Source organism: Danio rerio, chromosome 15 (genome assembly GCF_049306965.1).
Source record: "Danio rerio strain Tuebingen ecotype United States chromosome 15, GRCz12tu, whole genome shotgun sequence".
Taxonomy (NCBI): domain Eukaryota; kingdom Metazoa; phylum Chordata; class Actinopteri; order Cypriniformes; family Danionidae; genus Danio; species Danio rerio.
In genome coordinates this window covers 44,120,509-44,135,000 of record NC_133190.1, presented here as the reverse complement: position 1 = coordinate 44,135,000, position 14,492 = coordinate 44,120,509, and the positions used below count along the sequence as shown (strand labels likewise).

The 14,492-nt window shown below is 35.5% G+C and overlaps 2 protein-coding genes across 7 annotated transcripts in view; both read left to right on the top strand.

Moving 5' to 3' along the window:
* The window catches only part of nlrc8 (NLR family CARD domain containing 8), a 16,070-nt gene extending 6,645 nt beyond the window's left edge, over positions 1 to 9,425 (top strand). For 2 of the 4 annotated variants that reach the window (XM_073924018.1, XM_021466480.3), the window contains exons 5-12: positions 299 to 412; positions 627 to 2,417; positions 3,541 to 3,711; positions 5,047 to 5,217; positions 5,713 to 5,883; positions 6,784 to 6,954; positions 8,277 to 8,455; positions 8,749 to 9,425. In XM_073924018.1, coding sequence (XP_073780119.1) covers positions 299 to 412; positions 627 to 2,417; positions 3,541 to 3,711; positions 5,047 to 5,217; positions 5,713 to 5,883; positions 6,784 to 6,954; positions 8,277 to 8,455; positions 8,749 to 8,750 — 2,770 coding nt within the window. In that variant the 3' untranslated portion in view covers positions 8,751 to 9,425. The remainder of the gene's footprint in view (positions 1 to 298; positions 413 to 626; positions 2,418 to 3,540; positions 3,712 to 5,046; positions 5,218 to 5,712; positions 5,884 to 6,783; positions 6,955 to 8,276; positions 8,456 to 8,748) is intronic. The other 2 variants (XM_073924019.1, XM_073924020.1) reach the window with 2 other exon arrangements.
* The window catches only part of si:dkey-121n8.5, a 22,847-nt gene continuing 17,274 nt past the window's right edge, over positions 8,920 to 14,492 (top strand). Inside the window, exons 1-2 of one of the 3 annotated variants that reach the window (XM_009291924.5) lie at positions 8,920 to 9,565; positions 9,961 to 10,040. In XM_009291924.5, coding sequence (XP_009290199.1) covers positions 9,983 to 10,040 — 58 coding nt within the window. In that variant the 5' untranslated portion in view covers positions 8,920 to 9,565; positions 9,961 to 9,982. Of the gene's footprint in view, positions 10,041 to 12,007; positions 12,238 to 14,492 lie in introns of those variants that run through there. The other 2 variants (XM_073924030.1, XM_021466484.3) reach the window with 2 other exon arrangements.

Here is a 14,492-nt window from a genome sequence, read left to right as displayed (position 1 = left end):
TGATCATATAATCAACTCTTTGTCAGCAACTGATTGAACAGCTGTCTGTTGAGCACATGACTGTATTAAGAAGCACATACATTTATAACATTAACATTTGGTTGCTTTTAAAGTGTACATATATAAAAAGAAATAAATAGAATATATGAAAATTGATCAAATTTATTTATCTAATAGTACTTAGTTCAGTTCACAGTTTTGTCAACACAGTATAAGAAAATAAAAAAAGTGCACTTTAATGCAAAAATAGTTTTAAAAACAGAACTTAACTCAAACTACATTCTGTCTTTTGTTATAGTTCAGTTCATCAGGAGAGATCAGAGCCAGAGCCCAGCTGTATGTCCATGAACAGTGATTTGCCTTTGGATCCTCCAATACGTTATAAGAGTGGAGAAACACAAAATGATCTCAGGTATTTTATTTTTTTCTAACAAAAGATATTTGAGTTTTTTTTATATTGTCTTCTAATGTTAATATTAGTTGTATTATGGTGTTCATATAGTTTCCATTTTTTTTATATTGATGTTTTTTTTATTTTCATTTGATCAGGAGAGATAATTTCAAGTACAACATTTTAACAAAGGATGTTATAATATTTTGCCTAATAACTTGTTAACTTTTTACAGCCCCCAAGTATTCAACACGTTTAGATCAAATCTGCTGAAGAAGTTTGAGTGTCTGTATGAGGGAACAGCGGCGCAGGGAAACCCAACACTCCTGAATGAGATCTACACAGAGCTCTACATCACAGAGAGTAAGAGTGGAGAGATCAGTCATGAGCATGAGGTGAGACAGATTGAGACACAATCCAGGAGATCAACAACAGAGGACACAGCGATCAAATGCAGAGACATCTTTACACCTTTACCTGGACAAGACAAAGCCATCAGAACTGTGCTGACGAAGGGAGTCGCTGGCATCGGAAAAACAGTCTCTGTGCAGAAGTTCATCCTGGACTGGGCTGAAGAGAAGGAGAATCAGGACGTCCAGCTCATATTTCCACTTCCTTTCAGAGAGATCAATCTGATGAAGGACAAAACACTCAGTCTGTCAGATCTTCTTCAGCTCTTTTTCCCTCAAACTAAAGAAATGGAAATATCCAGTGACAAATATAAAGTGCTGTTCATCTTTGATGGTCTGGACGAGTGTCGTCTGTCTCTGGATTTTCAGAGCGCTGTGAGGTTGTGTGACGTCAGTGAATCCGCCTCAGTGGATGAGCTGCTGACCAACCTGATTGTGGGGAATCTGCTTCCCTCTGCTCTCATCTGGATCACCTCCAGACCGGCAGCAGCAGATCTCGTCCCCTCTGAGTGTGTCCATCGAGTGACAGAGGTACGAGGCTTCAATGACCCTCAGAAGGAGGAATACTTCAGCAAGAGAATCAGTGATCAGAGTCTGGCCAATACAATCATCTCACACCTGAAGTCCTCCAGGAGCCTCTACATCATGTGCCACATCCCAGTGTTCTGCTGGATCTCAGCCACTGTTCTGGAGAAGATGTTGAGTGAAGCAGAGACTGCAGAGATTCCCAAGACTCTCACTCAGATGTACACACACTTCCTGATCCTGCAGACCAACATCAAACATCAGAAGGACTATGAGGAGAAGCTGACAGATGAAGACATGATCCTCAAACTGGGGAAAGTGGCTTTTCAGCAGCTCATGAAAGGCAATATAATCTTCTATGAGGAAGACCTGAGAGAGTGTGGCATTGATGTGGCAGAAGCTTCAGTTTACTCAGGATTGTGCACTCAGATCTTCAGAGAGGAGTTTGGCTTGTATCAGGGGAAAGTCTTCAGCTTTGTTCATCTGAGCATTCAGGAACATCTAGCGGCTCTTTATGTGCACCTCTCCTGTATTAACAAAAGTATAAATCAGTTTAACTTTGCTGCCAAACAGAGTTTGTGGTCCAAAACTAAATTCATGTTTAAAACTGTTGCACTATCTGAGCTGCATCAGCGAGCTGTAGTTGAGACTTTACAGAGTAAAAATGGACATCTGGATCTTTTCCTGCGGTTTCTTCTGGGTCTGTCAGTGGAGTCTCATCAGATTCTCCTACAAAGACCACTGAAACTAAAAAGAAGATCAATCAAGAATAATAAAACAGTCGAGTACATCAAGAAGAAGATCAGGACCATCGACTCTCCAGAGAAATCCATCAATCTGTTTCACTGTCTGAATGAACTGGGTGATCATTCACTAGTGGAGGAAATACAGCAGTATCTGAAATCTGGAGGAATAAATGAAGCCAAACTCTCCTCATCTCAGTGGTCAGCTGTAGCGTTTGTGTTGTTGACATCAGAGAAGAAGCTGGAGGAGTTTAATATTAATGAATTTGTTGCTGAAAACAATAAAACTGAAAAACTGGTAATTTTTAAGAAGCTGCTGCCCGTGATTAGAGAATGCAGATCAGTTCAGTAAGTATTACTAGCTCTGATTTTATCCCTTTTTTAATGCACATTGAAAGTATCACACCAGAATCAGGTGATGAATGTACCAAAGTCTAAAAGATTTTTTTTACACTAACTCAAGTTGTTATGAATTTTTTTTCCTTCATTTTGTTTGCCGTGTTTAATTTTACGTTAGGTTATTAGGTTATCAATGTCAAGTAAATTCATAAACAATTATAATTTTTCAGAGTAAAATTTTAATAAATGGAAATGGAAGTGTCAAATTCAGATATACAATCATATTTTTACACTAACTCAAGTTGGTTTTTGACTCAGATTTAATAATGGTTGAAGGATAATCATTTGCTGAATAAATTCTGACGTAGTGAACATTAAACCCATGATTTCTGTGCGTACAGTAGCTTAACAGTCATTATGAATTTTAGTATTTTCTTTATTTTGTTTGCTATGTTTGATTTGCTATTTGTTATTAGGTTATCAATGCCTAGTAAATTCATAAACAATTAAATTTGAATAAATGTAATATATAATATATAATATTTAATGATGACTAAATCAGAACAAGCAGAACTGTGAATAAAAGTCTTCATTGGTGGAACCAGAACTATGAATGAACACAACAGAATGAATGAATTAAAGTCGAGTGTACATGAGCGGGTAAATCCAAAACAAAGAACAAAAGAAAACTGCTGTCAGGATGTCTAATTAACCAGAGTGTTTCTGTCTCTGCAGCTCTGCTTAAATACTGACTCCATTTTAATAATTGATCAACGGCTGGTAGATGAAGTCAAATAGATCAGGACAAACTGATCTCCAGTTGAAATGTAGACACAATTATAGTGTTTTGAACTGTAAATTGTACATGGTTAACAATTGAAGCCAAGAAGGGCCACAAAAAGGCGGCTGTAATTTCACTACATTTCTCAAATATTTGCAAACAATTATTAGATTATCAGACATATTTGCAGGAGCGAATCCCTCCGTCGTGAGTGAAAATTATTGTGACAATGGTAAATGCTGATTTGTTTATGTTTTTTGTTCATGCACAGCTTTTTTGTACAGAAGCGAGCCAATGTGAGGCAACAAATCTGATGTGAGAGAGTGAAGAGTGTGTCGTTGTTCTCTACAGGTTGTATAATTGTGGTCTCACAGGTGAAGGTTGTGCTGCTTTGGCTTCAGCTCTGATATCAAACCCAGAACACCTGACAGATCTGAATCTGTCCAGGAATAATCTAGGAGATTCAGTGACTCTTCTCTCTGCTGTACTGGAGGATCCTCACTGTAAACTGGAGAAACTGTGGTAAGATCATATTTGACTCTCACATGTGAAACAGTGTAAAGTATATATGTTTATTGCTTTAATTGAAATTTTTAATGTCTATTTTTTTATATCTTGGTTGAACATTTTAAAAGTAGAAAGACTGTTTGCTTGATTTTATTTTGCAATTTGCTTATTGCATTGAATTAAAAAATTAAAAAAGTTTTTTTTCTTCTTTTAACTCGCATTCACAATCAATAGTATAGTACATTCACTCAATCAGAAGTTTAGCATCATCAAGATCTTTCAATCTTAATTTTTTAAATGTATGTCAATGTTGAAAGCATTTTTCTAAACTAGTAGATTTTTTGACTTTACAGGATTTTTTGATGAATGCAATGCTAAAAAAACAGGATTTATTTTAAATTCATTCATTCATTGATTTTCTTTTCGGCTTAGTCCTTTTATAAATCTGTGGTCGCCACAACGGAATGAACCGCCAACTTATACAGCATATGTTTTACTCAGCAGATGCCTTTCCAGTTGCAACCCATCACTGAGAAACACCCATACACGTCCATACACTACGGACAATTTAGCTTACTAAATTCACCTGTACCGCATGACTTTGGACTTGTGGGGAAAACCGCAGCATGTGGAGGAAACCCACACATCAACACAGGGAGAACATGCAAACTCCACACAGAAATGCCAACTGACCCAGCCGAGGCTCGAACTAGTGACCTTCTTGCTGTGAGGCGACAGCGCTACCCACTGCGCCACTATGCTGCCCCTATTTAAAATTCTAAATAAAATTAAGATAAAAAAATATTGATTTTACAGTTGGTTTTAATCAATTTATTGTGTTTTCATGATTAAAAAATATCTTTAAAAAGTATAATGTTGTTATTAATAACAACAACAATAATATTAAATGTTTATATTGTAGTAATATCTCCTAATGTTTTAATAAGTTTTTTGTTATAATGAAATAACACTTCATTATTGAGCCGTAAAGAGACTTTTGTCAAAAACATTAAAAACTTTAATTATCCCAAAGTTCCCATTGCTTGTGTTCATATTTCTACTGATATAAACAGCACAGCATATTTCAGCAATGTTAACATTGTGTGAACAGCGTCATTATTTCAGTGATTTTGCTATTATCTTATTATTTACATTGAATAGATGTTTATCCTGCTTGAATAAAACTTTCTACTGATGATCATGTTTTGTTCTTTGTGGCATTTTAGACCTCAGTCTAATGATCCATCAGACATGTTCATTCGTGCTTTAGTTTGTACTTAAACTTTAATAATAGATTCACTGAACTGATGTGATGTGAGAGGGTAAAGAGTGTGTCATTGTTCTCTACAGGTTGAGTTATTGTGGTGTCACAGATGAAGGTTGTGCTGCTTTGGTTTCAGCTTTGAGATCAAACCCTGAACACCTGAGAGAACTGAATCTTTCTGGGAATAATCTAGGAGATTCAGTGACTCTTCTCTCTGCTGTACTGGAGGATCCTCACTGTAAACTGGAGAAACTGAGGTAAGATCATATTTGACTCTCACACGTTTAAAACAGTGTAAAGTATATCCATCCCTTCATCAATGCATTATCTGTTTCTTACCCGGGTCCTGGAGGCAGCAGTTTCAAAAACATAAAAATCTTAATTATCCCAAAGTTTTCACTGATCATATACACATTACTACTAAAATAAACAGCACAGCACATTTCAGCAATGCTAACAGTGAGAACAGAGTCATATGGAAAATAATTAAAATAATTGGTGACAATTGACAAATAAGTTTAGTTCATGCACTGCACACACACACAAGTAAATATTCATCTTATTATTTACGATAAATAGCTATTTATCCTGATGGAATGATTGGTGTGTTCTGATCATGTTTTGTCATCTGTGACATTTTAGTTAATCAAACATGTTGATTTGTGTCATTAGTTTGTACTTTTATTAATAAATTCAATGTTAAAAACGGATGTGATGTGAGAGAGTGAAGAGTGTGTCATTGTTCTCAACAGGTTGTATTATTGTGGTCTCACAGATGAAGGTTGTGCTGCTTTGGCTTCAGCTCTGAGATCAAACCCTGAACATCTGAGAGATCTGGATCTGTCCTGGAATAAACTAGGAGATTCAGTGACTCTTCTCTCTGCTGTACTGGAGGATCCTCGCTGTAAACTTGAAAAACTGGAGTAAGATCATATTTGACTCACATGTGAAACAGTGTAAATGATATATTTATTGTTTTAATTGAAATGTCAATGTTTATGCTTTTTTTCTTGGTTGGATATTTTATGAAACAAAGGAGAAGGAATGTTTTCTTGGCTTTTTTTTGCAATTTGATAATTGCGTAGCATCAAAAAAAATAGTTTTCTTTTAACTAATATAAATCCCAGCTCTCACAATCAACAACACATTCACTCTCAGTCAAATTTTAGGATTTTCAATCTTTACAAATTTTAATTAATGTCAATTCTGAAAGCATTTTGGAGAAAATAATAGCTTTTTTAAAACCTTTTTAAGGATTTTTTGATGAATGAAATGTTGAAAATTACAGGATTTATTTCAAATTAAAAATAAAAGGTTAAAGCAAAAATCTATATTTTAGAGTTGGTTTTAATCAATTATTGTGTCTTCATGAATGAAAATATATTTATACACAAAGTATAAAGATAACAACAATAATAATAGTAATAAATGTTTAATTGCAATAATATTTTACAATATTTTTTTTTTGATTATTTTAATTATTTTGTTTGGGAAAATACGAAATAATCTCTGGCATAATTAAAAACCTTAATTATCCAATAGTTTTTACTGGATGTTAACATATTTGTACTTATCTAAACAGCACAGCTAATTTCAGCAATGCTAAAGGAGAGAACAGTGTCATTATTTCAATGATTTAGTTTATCCTGCTTGAGTAAAACTTTCTGCGTATCATGTTTTGTTCTCTGTGACATTTTAGACCTCAGTCTAATGATCCATCAAATATGTTTATTTGTGCTTTTAGTTTGTACTTAAACTTTAAGCTAGATTCACTGAACTGATGTGATGTGTGTGAGTGAAGAGTGTGTCATTGTTCTCTACAGGTTGTATAATTGTGGTCTCACAGATGAAGGTTGTGCAGCTTTGGCTTCAGCTCTGAGATCAAACCCTGAACACCTGAGAGATCTGAATCTGTCTGGGAATAAACTAGGAGATTCAGTGACTCTTCTCTCTGCTGTACTGGAGGATCCTCGCTGTAAACTGGAGAAACTTTGGTAAGATCATATTTGACTCTCACATGTGAAACAGTGTAAAGTATTTGTGAAGTGTTGAGTCTCTTTCTGCAGCTTCTCTGCTCTTCATTATTTCAACATTTATTTTGTCTGTCTATATTAAATAAGTAAAGATAAAAACACATAAATTGCTGAAAAAATGGGATGGTCAGATTATTTTCGTTTTAGAATTTATTTTAATTCATCAGTGGACATTTTATCCAACAGTCGGTGACTGAATAATACAGTAAATGTACAGTAGGACACAGGAGGTGTTGATGTCCAGATTGTGACTCAGACAGGCTGATTTGACTGATATCCATTATTGTTTCTGATGGAGAAACACAATCACCATGAGCTCAGTGTTATTATGCTGATAGAGCTGAACACACAGCAGCACTGAGCTCTCATCTAGACATTTACAGTGGACAAGATTGACAAATCAACATTGCAGCCGGTTTGATTTGATTGTAATCTCTTCAGTATCAGACAGGCCTTTAGTGTTTCACATCTCAGAGACTGAAAGCTCTTTTAGTCAAGCGCCATTGGCTGACTGCAATAATTAAAGTGACAAATGATTTGTGTTTTATCATCACTAACATGATCAGACTAAAGTTGTTTACTTGTTTTATAAAGAATTATTCATATTATTTTGATCATCTGAGAGTTGATTGTTGAAAACATTTAAATCATTTTATTCTGCTTAATATTTTAGTGGAAACTGCAATATATTTCACTTTCAGGATCCTTTGATGAATAGAAAGTTCAGAATAACTGCAACTGTTTGACTAAATCTTTCCAACAATGCAATATTTTACAGTCATTTCTGATCCATTTATTGTGTCTTTAATGAATCTAAATATTATTTACATCTTTAATGACACTTTTGAATGCTGATTATATTTTAAATATGAAAGAGCAAAACTGGTTCAACATTGATCAAAGCAAATCAGCTTATTATAATGACTGTAGTCTAGAGAGAAATAGAGAAAAGAGCTATTTTATTATCTAATAAATTAAACTTCTTTTTGTTCAGTTAATCAGTGCTGTAAACAGAGACATTAATTATAAAAGACTTTGCCCGAGAGAGAAGTTTGACAAAAAGCAATGACACTTCACAGATATGAATATATATTAATTTATTCAGCCAGGATCAGATGTTTGATGTTTTATGATCATATTTTGTGTTTTGTGACATTGAAGACCTCAGTCCAATAATTCAACTCATATATTTATCTGTGCTTTTAGTTTGTGCTTTAGTAATGGATTCTCTGTTAAACTGATGTGATGTGAGAGAGTGAAGAGTGTGTCATTGTTCTCTACAGGTTGAGTGATTGTGGTCTCACAGATGAAGGTTGTGCTGCTTTGGCTTCAGCTCTGAGATCAAACCCTGAACACCTGACAGAACTAGATCTGTCCTGGAATAATCTATCAAAATCCACAGTGAGGCTGTTCTCTGATCTGAAGGACAACCCACATAATAAACTGAAAACATTACACATTTGTAAGTATGATACATAAAATTGTAAAGTTTTCTTGAGTTCAGTATCAGACCTCATGTGTGTAAATGGAGAATATGTAAAAATAATTCAGCTTCTTTTTAGTCTGTGCTTTAAACTGTTAAGTTTGTAAACTCTTTTGTTTTTTTCTGAAATGGATTTGCTGATGTGATTTGATTCATATATGACTGTGTGTGTGTGTGTGTGTTTGTGTGTGTGTGTGTGTGTGTGTGTGTGTGTGTGTGTGTGTGTGTGTGTGTGTGTGCGCGTGTGTGTGTGTGTGTGTGTTTTATTGCAGGACTCTCTGTGTTTAGTGTGCTCATGAACTGCTAAAGGTGCTGTATTGATAATTGGATTTTTCACAAATATTAACATCCAGGGGTGGACTGGCCATCTGGCAGGCCAATCAGCTTCCCATTCGTTTTTTCCCATTAAACTGTAGGAGATCATCTTCAAGACAGGATTTTCAGAATGAAATGTGGACTAAATTTATACTAAAATCTAAGAGAAACACTAGTTTTAGCTGAGTTTCTTTATGAAGATCTGCTCATGTACAGTAGGAGTAGAAGTGAAGTGAAGTGACTTGTCATGGTTTTATGCTAACTTAAAATTTGTCCTTTGTGTTTAACCCATCCATGTGTGCACATTGTTATGTAAGAAGAGAAAAAGCTGTTACTATCGGACATTGTTTACTTCACTGAGTCATTTTAGTAGTCACGGGATTGATCTAATAGTCCTATTGGTTGATAATCAGGCTTCCTTTTAAAGGTATTTTGTAGTAATTAAAATAAAAAATACTGTATTTTTTATTTTGATGCATTTTGTGGCTTCTGTATTTTGTAGTTCATTTTGAATCACTTAAAGCTGATATTTGGTATTTTATTTTATATTTAATGTATTTTAGCCCATCCCTGCTATCATACAGTATGATTCTTACTGTGACAGAGGAATAAACTATCTAATGTATTACAGAAACTGGCTCACAGCATCCTGTGTAAATTTTCATTAGTAGATCAAATCTGTCATTCAGTATTCAATCTCAAAACACCTGTGAGAACTAAAGGAGTTGCCCAGTTGTGAAGTAAACATGATCTGCAGCCAGTGTTGGGGAAAAGGTAATATATTACGATTTAAGCCTAATTCTTACTATTTCTTTTTTTTTTTTAAAAAGCGCAAAAATAACATTTCACCGTACTTTAATTAAAAAGTAACACATTTAGTTGACAAAAACGGTCTCTAATCAGAAATTATGTTTTCAAAATTCTGAAACCAAGGATGAGTTCAGCTCGTTCATGGTCATGTTAAAAACCCTCTCAGATTCTACCAATTCAATTTTATCCAATGATTGTTTTGGTTTAATGTGTTTTTTTTTTTTCTATAATAATTTAATCATATTTTATTGATATGTGCAAATATATGTTAAAGGCTGCCCGAGCGCGAGCAGCATCAGCATCAGTTTGCGTTTCATTGTAGTTAAACTCCTCCGGTCTTTCTGTTCTTTCTCTTTCAGGCCCGCGAGAACATTCAGCGAGATGCTCAAAATATTCCAAAATTTAACAGCAGAATCAGGAAAAGGCATCAGAGATTATGGTAAGATACTCTGAGAGAGAGTGTGAGAGAGTTTCCTCAACCGAAAGCTTTCTTTGACATGTCTGAGTTAAATGACAGGCAAATATTCACCATGTATGTTCTCCAAATTGATCCCATATCGTGCCACAGGCCTTTAGCCACTGTTTATTAAATATTATAAAAAAAGATAACTTTTTACGATAAATACTTAAATTATTTTTAAGGTAAGATCTGTTTTAGAAAAGTTGTGGCCCCACCTGGTGGACATTTATTAGAAATACAGACTGGTACATTTAACACCAAAGGGGTTTTCAATATTTTAATTGCCTCCGCCCTCCATATATATCGTCCAGCGAGGGATAACGAAATTACCCAAATTTTAAAAGTTAATCTGTAGATTGTTTTAGTCTTTTGGGGATTAAATAAATTTGTGTGTGTTTATGCAAAAACTTCAACGCCCTCTAGTGGCAACTAGTGATTTCCAAACATCTTGCAATGAGAAACCTTTAATGTTTCCAGTGCAGATCAATATAATATGTTTGGCTAACTGAATCTTTATTTCTATTTTATTATTATTATTTATTTTTATTTTTTACATTTTTTTAAAATGAAGGCGAATGCCTAACTTCACTGTGCCTAACCACCGAGCGTAATATGACGTCACCATCCCGACGTCACAAATACATAAGGTGCGTTCGACTTCATGCAGCGCTGCGCAGATCGATCGAAATCTGTCTTAAAGCGGTGCATTCTGGTTAGAAATCTTGTCCGGATTGATGCTGCGTCGACGCCACGTGACTGTCACATGTGGCATCAAAGTACCGCGACAGCGCTCCGAGATCAGACGGCAAACTCAGACCATGCAGCTTCTGAAGAGGGACTGCAGGAGCTTTGATGACGACACCGATATTACACGATTGGCCGAGTTCACCACATGACAACAAACACGTGTATTTCGGGTTTATAATTGGACAAATTCCGATTCAAAAGTTTCAAAACAAACAATTCACTTTTCACACCCTCTCTATCCTGTACACATCTTGCTTATTAAAAGACTACAAATATTTTACTGCAGTATCATCTTTTGTTAAATAATATGGTTATAAAGGTTAGCTTGTTTGCACAGGTTTATTTTTTTACTTTTTTATACAGACTATTTACTGCATTCATCTCCATGAACGATTTAAATGATATATTTTAGTGTATATTTTAGTGAATAACCTAAATATGAACTCAAATAAGTCTTACAGACTTGAAATAAAATAATCATCATCATTGATCCTGCCCCCCTAAAGCTCTCTTAACAAATTAAAGTAAAGAACTATTTTATTAAATAATTATAAAATGGTTTTATTATTATAATATAAATATATATTTTATTTCCTGTCTTGCAGTTTAAAGGCTACCTGCTCTTTCTGGGAAACTTCTACATAGCTCACTTATTTTACCTTTTGTTCTTTTCAACACAATCTTTTTGGATTAAAATGCTTTTTTGAAAATTCATTCATTATCCAAAATAATGTCATTTATTAAGACCTAATCAAAACCCCTTGTTTTGCTTTTTACATGGGAAATTTTTATATCTATAAATGTACATATATGTAAACCCTTTTTTTAGCAGATTCAAACAAGAAGTATTAGCCTAAAGATTGATGTTTAACTCCTAGTATTTATGCTTATTGCTTTGTATTTAATAGACCTGTTCGTTTTTATGTTTATATTAACCTCTCATTTCCTCTTATTTCTCTCATGCATTTGTTATATATTTTATTCATAATTCTCCCTTATTGTTTAAAAAGGAACTACAGTTTGAAGAGCCTGTATTCTGTTTTATTTGTAAATGTTTTGTTGCTATAAATAAAAATAACAAAAAAATATGATGACGCCATGTGATCGGTCATCATGACTGCAGCAACTTTGAGTCCCGAAGTGTCCAGCTGTCCGTCTTGACGGCTCCGTTTTCAACTCCGCCCCGCCTGCGCTCGGCTAATCTCGTTGATCACCGGCTGCAGCTGAGCTTCATGTCGAACGCACCTAAAGTCAAAGCAAAGTTGAGTCGTCGAGTTGATCCGTTAGTCTTCATTATGGAGCATCACAATAGTTCACATGAACTTTTATAACAGCAAACCAGGAGTTTACATGCTAGTTGAAAGACAGAGGATTAAAACTCCATCAACTCAGTCTTAACGCAGGTCTTCAGTTTATAACAGGTTGTTAGGTGAGTGAAACAGGAAACTGCTACTTTTTTGTCGAATGTAAATATGATTTAAATGTCTTTGATATTTTATGTTTATAAAAGTGTTTAACATAAAGCTTTATAAACCTTAATACATTTTGCGTTAGCCTGCTCTTCTCGGAGTTTGACAGTCAATGCATTGTTCCAGACAGCACACATAGATTGCAACAATATCTAACTGCAGACCCGCAGAACCACACGTTTCTAGCACACACGATCTAGTTCAAGATCTAGCACACACGATCTAGGGCAACCATATATCGTTACGACGGATGTTAATGTTTATAGTGGCACACCTTTCGTGCAAATCCTTATGTACCACCTTTTGCAGCTTCAATTCCAACAACCAGTATTTGCAAAAACGCGAGTAAGACCGAATCTTCTTTTAAAAAAGGTTTACTGAACAAATGCAAACAAAAATACAAAGTTACAATAGACTCGATCAGCTCGGTCAAAAAACTGTGTTGCTTCCAACATCCCTAACTGCAATCTGCCTAAAACGTATGAACTAATGACCTCATGACGTATTACTGTCGGAAGCCAAAATACCAAATTAAAGGTTTTTAAATTATATAAATTACTAAATTATGCATTTTAGATAATACAATCACAATGAATTCTTATTAAATTTAAATATCAATTTTTATCATGTTTTAACCTTCACTAAATTATTATCACAAATGAATTATGCATAACTGGCTCTTACATTACCCGGCCCCTAATTGTTAGGCTGGAGGACTAATCAATTACAACTAAAAACATTAAGAGCCAAACAACTTAAACTTCAAATGTGTGTAAAGATCAACTTGTCTTTCTTTGTTACTCGCCCAACGTTGCCTCTTTCAACAGGCACAGTTTATTTACGGGTCTTTCCAAAGTGCTGGTTCTGGTCTTCAATTTCACTCTCCGCACCATTCCAGTGGAATCTGGCAGTGTTTCAACTATTTTCCCCATTACCCAAGAGTTGCGGGGAGATGAACTGTCCACCAATAGCACCACATCTCCAATCATGAAGTTTCTGCTGGGTTTCATCCATTTCTGACGCTCCTGAAGAAGTGGAAGATATTCTCGCGTCCATCTAGTCCAGAATAAATCGGCAAGATACTGAACTTGCTTCCATCTTCTTCTTGCATATGTGTCATCTTTGCAGAAGATGCCTGGGGGCATGATTGGTTGAGATTTCAGAAGCAGTAAGTGATTGGGAGTTAAAGGCTCAACGTCGTTTGCATCATCTGAGACACTTGTGAGAGGCCTGCCATTGATGATACTTTCAACTTCACACATTATCGTCTGAAGACAGTCATCATTAACTGTTTGCTCCTTCAACAGGGAATTAAGAATTCTTCGAGCCGTCCGGATTTGTCTTTCCCAAATACCGCCTTGGTGAGAAGCAGCTGGGCTATTGAATATCCATTTTATTCCTTTGGGCTGTAAAGCTCTTTCGATCTTATAATTGTCCAGCTGTTGAATAGCTTCCCTTAATTCTCTTTCAGCTGCCACAAAGTTTGTACCATTGTCAGATCTCATGATGGTGACTTGACCTCTCCTACATATAAAACGGCGAATTGCGTTGATGCAGGAGTCCGTGTCGAGGCTGTCAGCTACTTCAATGTGCACAGCTCTGAGCGTTAGACAAGTGAACATTACCCCATATCTTTTAAGGGTAACCCGGCCCCGTTTAACCTCAAACGGACCGAAGAAATCAACACCGGTGTTGGTAAAAGGAGGTTGGTGTGGGAGGAGCCGATCTTCAGGTAGGTTTGCCATCTTTTGCTCACCAACCTTTCCAGACATCCTACGGCATACTGTGCATGTGTTGATTATTTTTCTGATAGCAGAATTAGCTTGTGGAATCCAATATCTGCATCTTAGTTGTGCCAACACATAGTTACGTCCACAATGTCCTGTTCTTTGATGTATGTCCCTCAAGATCAAAGTTGCAACTTTGCTGTGTTTAGAAAGAATCGCAGGATGTTTAGCCTTTTCCGGCATAGCTGATTTGTTCAGTCTTCCACCAACCCTTAACGTGCCGTCGTAAATCACTGGATCTAATTTAGACAGTGCACTACTGCGAGTGAGTTGCTTTCCCTCCTGTAGTACCTTGATTTCCTCTCCAAAATGCTGTCTTTGACTGAACTGTATGATTTCTAATTCAGCAGTGTCCAGATCATCCAAGGTAAGTGATTCTTTTACTTCAGCAGTTTTTAGTTTCTTCATAAGTTGCATTAATTTTGATC